General features: G+C 34.8%; 1 protein-coding gene across 5 annotated transcripts in view; it reads right to left on the minus strand.

The window, feature by feature from the left end:
* EPC1 (enhancer of polycomb homolog 1) overlaps positions 1–16,015 on the minus strand; it is a 93,692-nt gene that overhangs the window by 27,047 nt on the left and 50,630 nt on the right. For all 5 annotated transcript variants that reach the window (XM_058532739.1, XM_058532735.1, XM_058532736.1 and 2 more), the window contains exon 2: positions 3,659–3,818. In XM_058532739.1, the coding sequence (XP_058388722.1) occupies positions 3,659–3,758 (100 nt within the window). In that variant the 5' untranslated portion in view covers positions 3,759–3,818. The remainder of the gene's footprint in view (positions 1–3,658; positions 3,819–16,015) is intronic.

Consider the following 16,015-nt stretch of genomic DNA (forward strand, 5'->3'; position numbering starts at 1 on the left):
GATGCAGAAAAAGCATTTGACAAAATTCAATACCCTTTCATGATAAAAACTCTCGGTACACCAGGAATAGAAGGGAATTTCCTCAATCTCATAAAAAGCAACAACAAAAAAAACCTACAGGTAACATAATACTTAACAGGGAAAGACTGAATTCTTTCCCTCTAAGATCAGGAACAAGGTAAGGATGTCTGTTCTCACCACACTTATTTTAATACAGTATTTAAGTTCTAGCTACTATAATAAGGCAAGAAAGAGAAATTAAAGACATACAGATTGGAAAGGAAAAAATAAAACTGTCTCCATTTGCAGTCCACAATATGATTTTCTGCGTGGAAAATCCCACAGAATCTGCAAACATCTCCTAGAACTAAGTAATTTCAGTTAAGGCCACAGGACATGAGATCAACGCACAATTCACCTGCATTTCTACATACTAACAACGAAGAAGTGGAAACAAAAATCAAAAATGCATTACCATTTTCAATGGCTCCAAAGAAAATAAAATACTCAGGTATAAATCTAAGAAAACATGAACAGGATCTATATGATGAAAACTATAAAGTAATTTTTGGTCAAGAAGCAAAAGCAAATCAACGGAGGAGGGACAGCTTTTTCAATAAATGGCGCTGGAGCAACTGGACATCCAGAGCCAAAAACAAAACAAAACACAAAAAAACGAACCCTTGACCCTCACACTCAGAATTGATCATACACGTAAATGTAAAACGTAAAACTGTAAAACTTCTAGAACAGAACATAGGAGAAAATCTTTGGAACCCAGAACAAGGCAAGGAGTTCTTAGAGTTGATACCAAAATCATAGTCCATAAGAAGAAAACTGATAAATTGGATCTGATCAAAATTAAAAACTTTCACTCTGTGCAAGACTCTGTGTTAAGAGAATGAAAAGACAAATTACATATGGGAAAAAAGATTTCCAAATCACATACATGACACAGACACTGTGTCTAGAATATATAAACAAAACAAAATCCTCAAAACGCACATGAAAACAAACAATCCAATTAGAAAACGGGCAAAAGACACACACAATCATTTCACCAAAGAGGATATATAGATGGCAAACACAAGAAAAGACGTTTAACATATTAGCCATTTAGAGAAATAAGAATTTAAAGTTCGATGAGATATCACTGCATACCTATTTAAATGGGTAAAATAAAAAAATAGTGATAACTCCCAATGCTGGCAAGGATATGGGAGGAACAGGATTGCACATACACTGCTGATCATAGTGTAAAATGGTACAGCTACTCTGGGAAATAGTCTGGAAATTCTTGTCAAACTAAAAATGGATGACCCAGCAACTATACTCATAGGTATTTATCCCAGAGAAATAAAAACTTATGTTCACACGAAAACTTGTACATGAATGTTGACAGTAAGCAGCTCTATTTGTAATAGTCCCAAACTGGAAACTACTCAAATGTCTTTCAGTGGGTGAATGGTTAAACAAACTGGGGTACATACATATTATGAAATACTACTCAGCAATAAGAAGGACTGAACTACTGACACATGAAACAACTTGGAGGAACCTCAAGAATATTATGCTAAGTGAAAAAAGCCAATCTCAAAAGGATACATACTGCATGATTCCATTTATGTTACATTCATGAACTAACATAATTATAGAGACGGAGAAGAGATTAGTGGCTGCCAGGGGCTAAGGATGGGTTTGGCTATAAAGGAGTAACAAGACCGAATCTTGTGGTGATGGTACATCATTGAGTATCTTCACTGTGGTGGTGATTATACAAAGCTACACATATCGTCTTGTGAATGTATAATTATTCAAAACAAAATGTTAAAAGAAATTCAACGGCAGCTAACACTAATTTAGCTGATGGCCTATATTAATATCCCAATGTATACATCTTTGCAAAGATGACATACTTCAAATTTGTACTGATTAAAACATTTTCTTCCCAAATAAGCTATAATTCTGCTGTTATTTTATTACTATTATTTGATTATAATGTCAGCAAAGTCCATTCCTTTTTTAATACAGTACCTTTTGACTTTTCTGACCACAATTTAATCCACTAGTTACCAGCAAAATGTGTTTCATAGATTTTGGTCATCAATAAGCAGGCTATCTGTGAAACACACATTCATATTTTTTTCCCGATAATAATGATAATGTAAATTGATTAATGTAATTTGATCTTAGTCAGTCCTGCTTTAACCTAAAAGCATGCATGCATAAGATAATATAGCGTGTGGCTGTGGAATACAATGTGGCTCTAGTTAACATATATAGGAAGGATCAGATCTGTAACTCACAATGGCATGATTTTCCAGAGAACTAATTTTTAGGTTCTAATATCAATCAAATTTGTTTAGAATGTCTGGGTCTAACATGTAATTAAACATGTGAGTGGGCAAGAAAACACATGCTACTTACTTGGTTCACTTCAAACTAACCTTTAGTAAATTGGAAAAATATATTTTTTCCCTATAGGAAATCAATAAGCTTAGGTGCAAGTTAGAGTTAAAGATAAAAAATATCACAAGTTAAAAATATCAAATGCCAATATAGTACTGACAAAAGCCAAGATGGGCACCATATTTACTTTCAGTTTTCGTATTTGAGAAATAGTAAAATAAGTGTTTAGAATTCAGGACAGAAACTAGATCATATGAAGAAAAGGTTAAATGAGTTAGAAAAGTAGTTAATGAGTTAAAAACTGTTTAAAACTAGTCTCTCTATGTCCTTAGCAAGAACAACAAAAACAAAATGATTTATATTGTCCTGAAAAAAGTTTAGATAGGTCCCTGGAAAAACCTCTTGATCATACAAGTCAACAAGACAACAATGAAGACTGTAGCAATTTTACCTTAGTAACCTTTCAACTACGTTTCTAAATGGTCAACTACTTGGGGATTGAGTGAATGAAATATATTCCCTTAAGTCTACAAACTCGCAGCTGTTCATCTTCAAATGTGAAAGCAATCAAAGGATCATTTCTAATAAAGAACTATCACTGTCAAGTGAAACAAGTTACCAATTAGAACACTAAATTTAAAAAAATTAGTAGAAACAAAGATCAGAGGTTGGCAAACTATGGCCCGTGGGCCAATACTGGGTTGACATCCGTTTTTGTCCACAAAGTTTTATCGGAACACAGCCACGTCCATTCGTTTATGTATTATCTACTGATGACTTTGCCTTACAACAGCAGAGTTGAATAGTTGTGAGAGAGAATGAATGACCCACAAAGCCTAAAATATTTACTCTCTTTACAGAAAAGATATTTACTAACTTTACAAAAAAAGTTTGCTGACTCCTGACTTACCTTAAGAAGTTCTTTAAGGCTATCAATATTACTATTCGAAACAGTAAAAAAAAATCATTTCTATATTTGAGACATATTCTTTATCCTACTTGTCTAAAGTAGCATAAGATCTCATGTTGACGTGAAACTAAACATCTTGGATGAAACGCTATCTTTTTTTGTCAGGAAGAAATCTCAAGCACCATTTTAGAAGTTGAAAAGGGGGTTCTACTAACTCTCAAGCTGATCCTGGTCAATGAAATGGGTACTGACAATGGCCCTGAACAGACAAAAATCTGCCAAGAGTTACATAAGATAATAAATATAAAAAATATAATTATTAAAAGAGTAATTACTTACGCTGTATGTGAATGAGCTGCTTTGGCATCTTAAATTCCCCAGGATAAATAGACTCATAGTAAGCAATATTACTTTCTGCCTCTGGGACTGGTATAACCATATTATCCCTCTTCTCGCCATACACCTGCTGTGCTGAAATAGCCCGCTGAAGATGGTGTTCCTAAAAAGAGGAAAAAATATGTAAATTTATGTATTAAAAAAATAGCAATGTATAGGTTTATGAAGAGGTTTTTGTTCATTTGTTTAGTCTTGAAAGGATGCTGCTAACAAAATATTTTTACGACTAACTGTATTAAGTATATACAAGATATGTTTTGATATGTATACGAGATTTGTTAGATATGCTGTATGTTTCCTTAATTTAAGAAAAGGTACTACACCAAAATTGGGATTTAAATTACACAAAAGATTCCAAAAAGTTGACTAAAACTGTTAAAGTTTGCGTTTTACAGATGAGAGTCAAAGAAAAAGGGTTAAAACATTTGAACTTGTATGAAGAAAGCAGGCTATGGATAAAAAATATTTTATTGATTCTAATCTATTCATATAGTGCTTCATATTTAGAAAATACTTTCATACAAATCAACTAATATGATCTTTTCAAAGAAGGGTAGAGATTACCATCTCCATTTTTAGTTAACGAAATTGACACAAATTCAAGCCTGGTCTTTTGTCTCAAGTAATAACCTTTCTTACGAATTTCCAGAGCCTTTTCTGAACAGTCTTAAAGGAAGCAGAGGGATTGAAAGTAAAGGCTCCGGAGTTTGTGCCCCCTGGCAAGACACTTCTCCTAAATCTATTTCGTCTTCTGTATCTTCTTCTAAATCTATTTCCTCCAGTAAGAGAAAAATAGAATCTACTTCACAGGGTTGGTTGGAGATTTAAGTAAGACAAATGTGCATAAAATGTTTAGTACAATGCCTGGCATTCAACAGGTACTTAAAATAAGTTTTGGTTTAGTTACCACACGGAAGATTTTACCAGTTTCTGATACCACCAGCTGTCGTAAAAATATCTGTTCTCACCCAGCCCAATCATCACTGAATTTTGGTAAACAGTTTATTAAACTTAAACTAGTTTTTTTAATATATAAAATACAAGTTCAAGGATGAAAAACATTCCCACAGTATGAAAACAAAAAATTCCAGTCCTAATAAGTAGCCTCTGTTAATAATATATATATTAATAAGATACACATATTTTAATTTACAGATAGGATTCTACTATGCAACATACAGAGCTTTATCCCTATGGCTTTGGTTCACTTGCTATATTCTGGAGATCTTTCCACACTGATACCTCTACTATAATTTTTACAATAGCTGCACTGTATTTCACTATACGGATATACCATAACTTATTTAATCAGACACTAATTGATAGGAAAAAACCCTGGAAATAACCTAAATGCCTACCCTTCTCCCTGAATCCTGCAAAAACCATTTCTGTACTATTATATATAAGACAACTTTGTGGGCTTTGTGGGCTTGTGAAAGCACCTGGAAGACCACTACAAATGGAAGTGCTCAAAGAGTATATGAGGTTACAACATATTTCTACCACTCCTTGTAGTTACTTCTTAACATTCCTTTTGAATTCTAAAATCACTCATGTCGTTATTTTAGGTTAATTTCTTGACAAAGATGGCTAAGTTTTTCTTCCTTTAAATGTTGCTGCTCTTTGCTCATTTTCAAAATTGCTGCTTTTCTTTTTCCTGTTGATGTTTAAATATGTGGATTATTTTCTTCTTAATAGTAAGGAAATTAGGGGCTGGCCCCGTGGCGTAGCGGTTAAGTGCGCGTGCTGCGCTGCTGGTGGCCTGGATTTGGATCCTGGGCGCGCACCGACGACCGCTCGTCAGGCCATGTTGTGGCAGCTCCCACATAAAGTGGAGGAAGATGGGCATGGATGTTAGCTTAGGGCCAGTCTTCCCCGGCAAAAAGAGGAGGATTGGCATGGATGTTAGCTCAGGGCTGATCTTCCTCGCAAAAAAAAAAAAAAAAAAAGTAAGGAAATTAGCCCCATGTAATAAATTTTACAAATATTTTCCCAAAGTTTGACTTCTGACTTTGTTTAGAGTATTTTTTCCATGCAGGAAAGTTCTACTAATCAAATTTATCAATCTTTTCCTTTATGGTTTCACCATGTTTAATAACACGTATAAATCGTATAGTCACAAACTAGGGTGTGTAAACAAGTACTCTTTTTTATAACTGAATGTGATCTTTGATGCAGGCTGCCTAACGGCTCCTGGTAGCTGGTAGAAACTAAGTGTGTAGGGGGGCAGGAGGGATGACTGATGGCTAATTGTACCCTCTCATACTTTGGTATACTTTGTTGTCATCTCTACTGGCCCTTAATGCCCACCGACACAGAGAGCTTCTGTGAGCCTCAGCTGGGAAGTCAGTCACATGCATACTCTTCTATTCTCAGATACTTTCAAATGTCAAGAGAAATTTTCTTTGACCTATGTCCCCCATACATACATCAAACTCAAGGAGGAAGTGAGAAAGCAAGGCACATTATTCTTAATTTGCATTTTGTTCCTAGTTTAGAATGCTTAATCTATGACCATTTTTTTATGTAGGTGAACATGTGAGAGATATGGTTTATCTTTTTATTTTCTGTATAAGGAGAGATAGAGAGCCTCTATCTCTGTCCTAATGTCCTGCATAAAATTACCTATTCTCCTTAATGATTAAAAATGTCCCTTTATTATAGAATAAATTCCCCTTGCACTTGGGAGTATTTCCAAGTTCTTTTTTCCTACTCTTCTCAACTGTCTCCTATGCCAGTATTTAACATGTTTTAAATAGTGTAGCCTCATACTACATTTATTATCTAGTTAGGGCAAGTACTCCCTCACAATTTTTTTTCAGAATTTTCCTGGCTATCTCATTTATTTTTCTAATTAAACCATAATAAAAAATACTTTCTAGGTGTGAAATGGGACTCCTAAGGTGTTTTGATTTTTACAGGCAAAACAGTATGGTGGTTAAGAACATGGGACTTGGTAATCAAGAGTGCTCTGGATCTGAATGTTGGCTCCATGGTTTACTAGCTCTATGACTTTGGAACTTGGGACAAGATATTTACTCCAGCAAATTTTATTATCTGTAAATGTACATTACGTACCTACCATATGAGATTGTGGTTAAGATAAAATGTGAGACATACTACCCAAAACATGGTAGCAAATGTATACCTTTCATTATTAGAGAGAGAAGCTAAAGTCTTCCATGTGTTTAGTTACCACGTATAGTCTTCCCAGTGTGAACAGTGTTCTGTAGAAAGGTTTTTCCTTATGTTTATATCCATTTTCCCTACCTGTGAAATCAAATTTTTATCAATATTATAGTAAATACTCACTGCTTTAAAAAATCTTATTTGTGGTTTTTTGTTTTATAAAATATTTCACACAATTTCCTCATATTTTTAACAGTCAAGAAAATGATTTCCCCTCAGTACATGGCATTTAGGGGTGAAGTGTCATGATGTGCACAACATACTTTCAAATGGTTCATCAAAAAAACATTTTATTATAGAATAAGAAAAAAATACCGCAAAGCATTAACAATTATAGAATCTAGGTTGAGAGTATATAGTTGTTCATTGTATTATTCTTTCAGCTTTTCTTTAAGTTTGAAAATTTTTAGAATAAAAAGTTAGATAAAGAAAAGGGTACCAAGGACCCAAGATGTATATAATATACAACAAATATGGTTAAGTTCTTCTAAGTCTTAAAAATCATTCCTCAACAACTGGAGTACAAGTGTAACCTTATATATTCTTATTTATCCCCTCCTCATCTATGTACCAGGACTCGAAGACAGGAAGGAGACCAAATAGAGAAGGCCAGCATGGCGGGAGCATGGTGAGTGGGGGAGAATGGCAGGCGCATCTCACCGGGGTCAGCACCAAGTCCTGCAGCCCCTGGCCGTAGTAAGGATTGGTCCTTTCGCTACGAGCAATCGTAGCTGAAGGGTTTTAAAAGATCACTCTGGTTGCTGTATAGAAAATGGACCATATCATATAAAATGAAATGTACATAGTCTTTAAATGGCTCAAAATAATATTTAATGACATGGAAAATACATCACTTTATTAAGTAGAAAAGACATCTGAAAACTGTATGTTCAGGATATTGTGTTTAATCTTTTTTAAAAGAAAAAGACACAATTGAACATATGCATATATAAAAAAAAGTCTAAAAGTAGAACAGCATATATATAATAATCCCTCTCTCTATACTCCTTTATTCCTCTCCCTGGTTTATTTTTCCACAGCACTCACCATCCTCTGACATGTCATATACTTGATTTGTTCCCTCCTTCCTCCTCACCCTACTCCCCCACCTCCACCCCAATCTAACCATCATGAGGGCGGGGATTTTTGCCTATTTTGTTCACTGCTAAATAGCCACCGTAAGATAGTGCTGGGCACAAAGCATGGTGCTTAAATATTTGTTGAATAAATGAATACATATGTATGTATCTGTGTACGTACCTACACACATATGCACACACATGCATGTGCATACACATGTATAGATAAAGTTTCAAAGTATATACACCAAAAACCTAAAAGATTATCTCCAGGTGGTACAATTTTGAAATGCTCTTCTATAATTTTATTTCCCATATTTTCTAAAATGTACTTGTAATACTTTTTGACAAAAAAAAAAAAATTTGAGTACATTTCACTAAATGATTTTCTAAAAACAATGGTATTTTCTAAGAGACATTTGGTTCAGTAAAACCTTTCCCATTTAAGTCAGTGTAGTTCAAGAATAAAATATTATTCTCGTGGCTTCCCAGGTAAAGAAAGTATTTTTAAAACCCAAAACCATATACATCTATTTCTAAGACAGAGAACATTAAATTACATAATAGTAACATTAAATTATAAGTGAAAATGAGATTTTTTGCTTTGAGTAGGAAGATGCAGAATGGTGAAACCAAGCAACAAACGAAATAAAGTAGAATAAGATGAGTTCTGAATTCAATCCAATATTTATTGAATGCCTTGACTAAATACCTAACATGATCCAACTCTAAATTACAATTATATAAAAAGTTAGATGTTCCCTGAAGATAATATCTCTCAATGAAATTTTTGAGTAAATCTACTTGCAGCATGGAGTAGGCCAGCATTCCCAAACTATGTTCACTGAAATACTTATTTTCAAATTATCAATAGATAGTCCAATAAAGAGTGTGACAGTAAAAACAAAAACAAAAGAAAACTAAAAACTAGAGAACACTGATTTTTTAGATTTTTTCACTTTAGGATTTCTGAGAGCTTTTAACATGCTCACATAAATTATGGTTCTTCATGAGGGAAGATACATCCATTCCAAACCGATGACCACAGAATCATTTTTTCAGAAAATATCTATTAATAGCTCATGGAGAACTTCTGTAACGGAAATGCTGGTATGGTACAAACACTAGCGATATAGAGCGGAACATCTGGGTTTAAGTTTGTTCATCAATTAACAGCCTATATTTATTGAGTGACAAAGATGTGCCTGGCACTGGGGAACACAATGGTAAATAAAACAGACATGGTTCCTGATTTTCTAGAGCTTACATTCTAAGATGGAGGACACATACTAATAAAATAGTCCTAACATTAAATTGCCAAGAGTGACAAGTGCTATGAAGGAAAAGTACAGTGTGTTATGGAAAATATATATAGGAAAGGGATTTCAAGGACAATTCACTTTCACTAATGCAAAGTGACATTTAAGCTAAGATCTGCAGGAATGGTAGTTAAAAGATTCTTTTAAGAAAAGGGAATACCTAAATTTGAAGACCACCTACTAGTTCGACCTTGGGTGAGTAAAGTTTCTTTATACTATAGAATATTTATAATAATTAGGCTCAGTGGCAATTTAAGAGTAAAATCACCAAAACATCAAGAATAATTCCAATTTTTCGTAAAATAACAGAGACAAACTCTCAAATAAGTCTGATCTTATAGGGAACAAAGTAAATAAAATTAAATAATCTAAAGAATTTTTTAATATTAAGTCTTACATGAAATGGAATCAGAGTAACCATAACTTATGACTGATAAAACTTAAAAAGTAATTATAATGTTTTCTCTATACATAGCAATATGAACAATAAAAAAGAGGATGAGAAAAGACTGAACAATGATCTTACAAAGTTCCAAGGCACACTTTCATGTCTCCATGAACCTTGCTGTTGTGGCACTGGGCTCCAAAATTACTCACTTTCGTTACTTCAGCCTGCCTACTGCATTGGAAGAGCATGGTCTTTAGAGACTGAGATTCAGTAAGAATCTTGGCTTCCTCATCAGACCCGAAGTCCAGCAAGTCACTCAGCTACCTATTTTTATCATTTGTATTATATATATATATTATTTTTTCTTTTCTTCCCTATCTTTCCCTCTCTTCTCTCTAGCACTTAATGTTTTCTTGTTTTTTTCTTTTACTCTCCTCTCTGTTATTTTTGTCAGCCTGTAGAAAAATTTTGCCTTTTCAGTTCAGGTGGCTTTTTATAGTCTCTTTGTTAAATGCATTGGTAGTTAACCCTAAACGGTTAACCGGCTCTGAACTGGGCATATCACTTATATTTGAGAAGTCAGAAAATATCATTTTTATTGATTAAATAAGAGTGACATTAGTTATCTGTAGATAAAACCTATTTGAAGGGACAGTATTGGAAATGTGTCTTAACCTTCTCCTCTGTACCTTTGCTCACATGGATGGATACCTCTGCTGACACTACCATTCACCAAGCCCCTACCCAACCAAGGAAAATTCCCACTGTTCTTTAAAGTCTGGTTTAAAATTATCTTTCCTCTGCCTCCCCCCTAGGCAGAACTGCTCTCCCATTTGTGCTTCTACACTGCTATATTCTCTACTTAGAAATTGTGCTGTAATTATTTGTTTACATACTGATCTCCAAAATGTGAGCTCCTCAGGATTAGACACTACGTCTAACTAACCTTTGTATCTTTTTCTTTAAAAGATGTATTCTCTTCTAGTATTTGGGGACTTGAAATTCTTTTAAGGATGAGGACTAAATAAGATAATCTTTGTAACCTACTTAGCATCTACTACTATATTTTGCTTTATTGCAGATACTCAATATTTTATAAAATATCATTATAGAAAAATGAGAAGGATCAATCTAAATAAAATGCATGACAAAAATGAAGAAGATATCTCTACTTGCTCTATAATAAGTTCTAATAATTACTACCAAACCAAAAACAGCTATTCAAGGCTATATTGTGTGAATTCCTAAACAATGATTAAATTATATTCACTTATTCATTTAATTTTTATTGAAGCAAATAATGACCTTAACACTTAGCCATAACAACAAATCAAGACCACATTTAGACGTTTTGGATTACTAAATTAAAAACAGCTTATTAAAAGCAACAATAATGTATAAAATTCCTTATGGGGAAATACGTGATGAATAATTTATAAAAAGCCACTTAAGATGTTTAAATGCCTGATTATTTATGCAATGTAGAGCTAGACTCCATTGCTACTTGAACAAAAGGGCTGAGCTGAATTACTTTCTCTCCTCTTTTTTAATGACATTTCTAAGAACCAAAACATCAATGCCTATTCAGGAACATTGCTCTAGCAAGTATCCCCTAGTTTTTCTACATCCAAACAACCAACTCTTGCCTGACTCATTGTAATAGCCTTCCAACGGGTTTTCCTGCTTCCATTTTTGTCTATTCTTCACAGAATAGTCAGTGTAATCTGTTAATATACGAATCAGATCATGCCATTCTTCCATTCAAAATATTCCAATTATTTCCCACCTCACTCAGAATAAAATCCAAAGTTTTTTAAACTGCTTACAGGGTCCTACGTGATTTGCACTCCCCTTTCCTTGTTCCTTCTCTGGCATCATTTACTATCATCCTCTTCACTCACTCTGCTCATCACACTAGATTCCTTGCTCTTCGTCAAACTTATAACAGCTTGCTCCCTCACCTTCTTAAAGTCTTTATTCAAAAGTCATCTTTGCAGACAGATCATTCCTTACCAGCTCTCCCACTATACACCCACTAGAATGGCTAAAATGGAAAAGGCTGACAACATCAAATGATGGTGAAGCTATAGAGTAACTAGAACTCTCATATACCGTTAGTGAGAAAAAGGTGGGGCAGATCTTATAAAACCAAACATAACACACTTCACATGGCCCAGCAATCTCACTCCTACGTACCCAAGAGAAATGAAAACACAAGCCCACAAAAAGACCTGAATGAGAATGTTCATACAGTTTTATTCATAAGAGCTGCTAAGTGGAAATAACCCAAATGTCCATCAATAGGAGGACAGATGAACAAACTGGTATAGTAATATAATGGAATACTACTCAGCAACAAAAAGGAACAAACTATTTATACACACAACATGAGTAAATCCCAAAAAACACCAGGGTAAGTAAAAACAGCTTTACACGAGAGTCCATTTATGTGAAGTCTTAAAACAAACAAAATTAATCTATGGTGAAAAAAAAATCAAAACAGTAGCTGCTTCTGGGGAGTGGAGCAAGGACTGATTAGGAAGGGGAATGAAGAAATTTTCTGGGATGATAGTAATGTTCCATATCTTGATGGAGGTTGGGTTATGCAAGTATATGAATTTGTCAAAATTCAGTTTATATACACTAAGTATTTGTGAATTTCTTTGCATGTAAATTTTACCACAAAAGAAAAAAAGTAAACAAATATTTAACTCTAGTTAATGATATGTATGCTGAAGTACTTAGGGAAGCATGCACTGATGTCAGCAATTTACTCTGAAATGCATCAAAAAATTAAATGCTTTGATAGATGGAGAGATGGATAGATATGTGACAAAGCAGAGTAAAATGTTAATGGTAGACTCTAGCTAGTGGGAATATGGGTGGTCACTGTAAAATTCTTGAAACTTTATTGTATGTTTGAAAACTTTCATAATAAAATGTTGCAAAAAAATATGAAATCTCTCCCCTCTCACTCTACCCCCTACCCTGCTTTATTTGTCTCTATAGCACTTACCTCCTTATAGACTACTGAATTTACTTATTGTTTTATTTACTGTCTGTCTCCTCTCCCCCAGAATATAAGCTCCATGAAGAAAGGAATTTGTTTTTTGCTTTGCTTTACCCTAGGTCTAGAATTGTGCCTAACACAGACAAGTATCCAATAAACATCTGTTGAATAAATAAGACAGTGAAGTGTGCCAGTTATTTTGGGTCCACAAACTGTTCCAGTTTGGAATAGACTTCATAAAAAACCAAGATTAAATTTCATAAAAACGAAGAAAAAATTAAGACGAACACATTTTGCTCCTGTATTTAAAATACTGACTGTGAACAGTTAAAATAATTGAAAAAGGATAGACTATTTGGAAAGAAAAAGAGCAATTCAGTACTTCTTATTTTCAACAAGAAATAAATGGTAATAGATCCTAAGACTATTACCGTCTACTCCTCCTCCCACTTAAAGCTCAGTAGTGTGAATTTACTTTAATTTCTAGAGCATAAAACAGTAAAGGAAGACCTTTGCTAAGGTACAGGTAAACAGTCCAGTCTTGTTATTTCTCTTCAGTGTGAAATACTTGTCAATTTAATACTTTCCTTACAAAATATTCAGGACTTAAAGTTACTAAGTAGTAAGGTCAAAGGCAGCCCTAGGCAAAATTAAGTTTAATTTTGATCCTTGCCTTCTCATGTCCCTTATTTGTACCCCTTACATCCTTTCAGACTTGGGTGGTTTGTGCTGTACTTCAGAGCCTGCCTTCCCAATGTGATGTTTGGCAACGTGAAGAAGGGACAAAACTTACTTTCTCTCTACGCTCATGAAACTCACAATCTAATCAGAATGTTTCTCTAAATGTTAAATGTAAAAGGACTCAAAAAGCTCTTACTTGTGGTTATAAGCTTATGCAGATCATTTCTACACCTCCAACGTACCCCTGGAGAGCTAGTCATCTGCCATTATTTAACACCTTTTAACTCAGGCAGTCAAAATTTAAGTCATGTTTCTCATTTTTTGGGGTAACATCCTAAAACAATAGCATGAATAAACTGAACATCTAAACTTGTCTAAAACTAAACATGTTTCTATCATCTAATACAAACAAAAGCTGTACCAAGACTTAGTCCTTAGCCCTTGTACATACCCACTTTTCAATTCCATCTACTATCATGGCTTTAACTATGATTTGCATGCTGATGACATGATTCAAATTCTTAATTTCTAGCCCAGATTTCTACTGAACTTTAGGCACATGTACAAAGACCTTTTACTATATGTTTCACAGACATAGCTCACACAACATCAATGTCCCCATTCGCCAACTCTCCAAATCTTTTCCTCCTACTCGATTACCTATTTCAGTGAGCTGCACCATCATAGATCCAGCCAGTCACCCAAGCCAGAAGCCTTGATTTTTCTAGCTCCCTCTTGCTTCCTACTTCCCCATTTCCAAATCAGGCATTGGATCCTATAGATTTCTCATTCACTTTATGTCTAGAAATTATTCAGTGCTTTTTCATCCCATTGTCATAGGTCAGGCAGCAACTAGCCTTCTTACCTCTAGTATCACACTATTCTCGAATTCCCTTCTATAGCTACTGCCAGCGGTCTTTCTGAAAGAGTTTGATCACGTGCCTCTCACACTTAATCCTTGGCTCTCTACTGCCTCCGTAACGAAAGGCAAACTTCTTGGGATGGGAAACAGGGTCCTTCATGATCCAGCTCTAGCTAAGTCTTGCAGTCCAACATCTTACTATTTTCTACCCTGAATTTCATACTCCAGCCATAGGGAGTATCTAATAGAACTTTTTAGTAACGCCTATATGTGATGTTCCCTGTCTTTAAGTCCACCTAAACCTCTCTCTATTCTTTATAATTCTACTGGGATGTCTACCCTTCTTTTAGAAAGTCTTCCACAACTACTATATAACACTATCACAATGGTAACATAGATAACAGGTAGACGTGATTTTTTAAATGTCTATTTCGTAAACACTCAATTAAAAATTCTACGAAATTAAAAACTGAGCAAGTAAGAATCCACAATAAAAAATTTCCTCAGAGGGATTTCACCCCTAAACTACCTGGCTCACACATACCAGCAAGGGCAGGGCACAACAGGTTGGGAAGAACACCAAGAGTAAGAACAAGCCCAATAATAAGATATTTTAAAAAGGCATTCATCTTGGATAAAATATCAACCTACTTGGAAGAAATGACTTTGTGAAGTCCTTTTTAGCTTTGGGTTATGAAGTCTTAAGCTTTAATAAAGCCATCTTTCCAGAAGTAAAATAATAACAGCTAACATGTACTGAGAACTTATTATATGCCAGGCCTGAGCTTCACATACCTTCTTTCATTATTTCATTTAAAACTCCCAACAGTATATAATATTATATGTATAATATATGTAGAAAAAGAGGTGGCAACTATCACCTCTATTTCACAGATCAGTCAACTCGCCTTGGGTCATGCAGTTAGCTGGAGTTAAACCCAGCTGTGACTTGAGTATGAGCTCTTAATAACTTCACTATACTGACTCTCAAAAGGATGTAGATTTGCCAGAGATTGCTTATTAGTTGCAAGGGAAAACTAGTAACTATACAGTGGAGAAACTGGACCACATCTTGAGCAGGTGATCAAAATTAACATTAGCAATGAGAGGCAGGTAGATACATGTGCCTCCAGATATGATGCCATGAGAATACAACATCCCTTGTGTAACAGTCTAGCTAGGAATGCAAAACCCAAATCTAATGGAGAAAACATCAGACAAACCCAAAATAGGATCACTCTATTTTAAAAATAAAAAAAAAAAATCAAAAGGATTGTAATCTTCAAAAATGTCATCATAAAAAATTAAACACCCACTGAAATATTTAGGGGTAAAGAGGCATGATGTAGGCAATTTACTCTCAAATGGTTTGAAAAAAATATATGTGTATGCATGTGTATGTATATGACAGAAAGAGTGTGAAAAAACATTAACAATAAAGCAAATGGGGCAAAACGTTAACTACTCTTTATGGGTGTACTACTCTTTTTCCTGCAACTTTTCAGTACCTTTGAAATTATTTCCAATTGATAGCTTTTTTGTGTGTGTGTGTGAGGAAGATCAGCCCTGAGCTAACATCTGCCAATCCTCCTCTTTTTCGCTGAGGAAGACTGGCTGTGGGCTAACATCCATGCCCATCTTCCCTTACTTTATACGGTACGCCGCCACAGCATGGCTTGCCAAGCGGTGCGTTGGTGCGCGCCCGGGATCCGAACCGGCGAACCCCAGGCCACTGCAGCGGAGCGCGCGCACTTAACCGCTTGTGCCACCGG

This window comes from Diceros bicornis, chromosome 36 (assembly GCF_020826845.1).
Source record: "Diceros bicornis minor isolate mBicDic1 chromosome 36, mDicBic1.mat.cur, whole genome shotgun sequence".
Taxonomy (NCBI): Eukaryota; Metazoa; Chordata; class Mammalia; order Perissodactyla; family Rhinocerotidae; genus Diceros; species Diceros bicornis.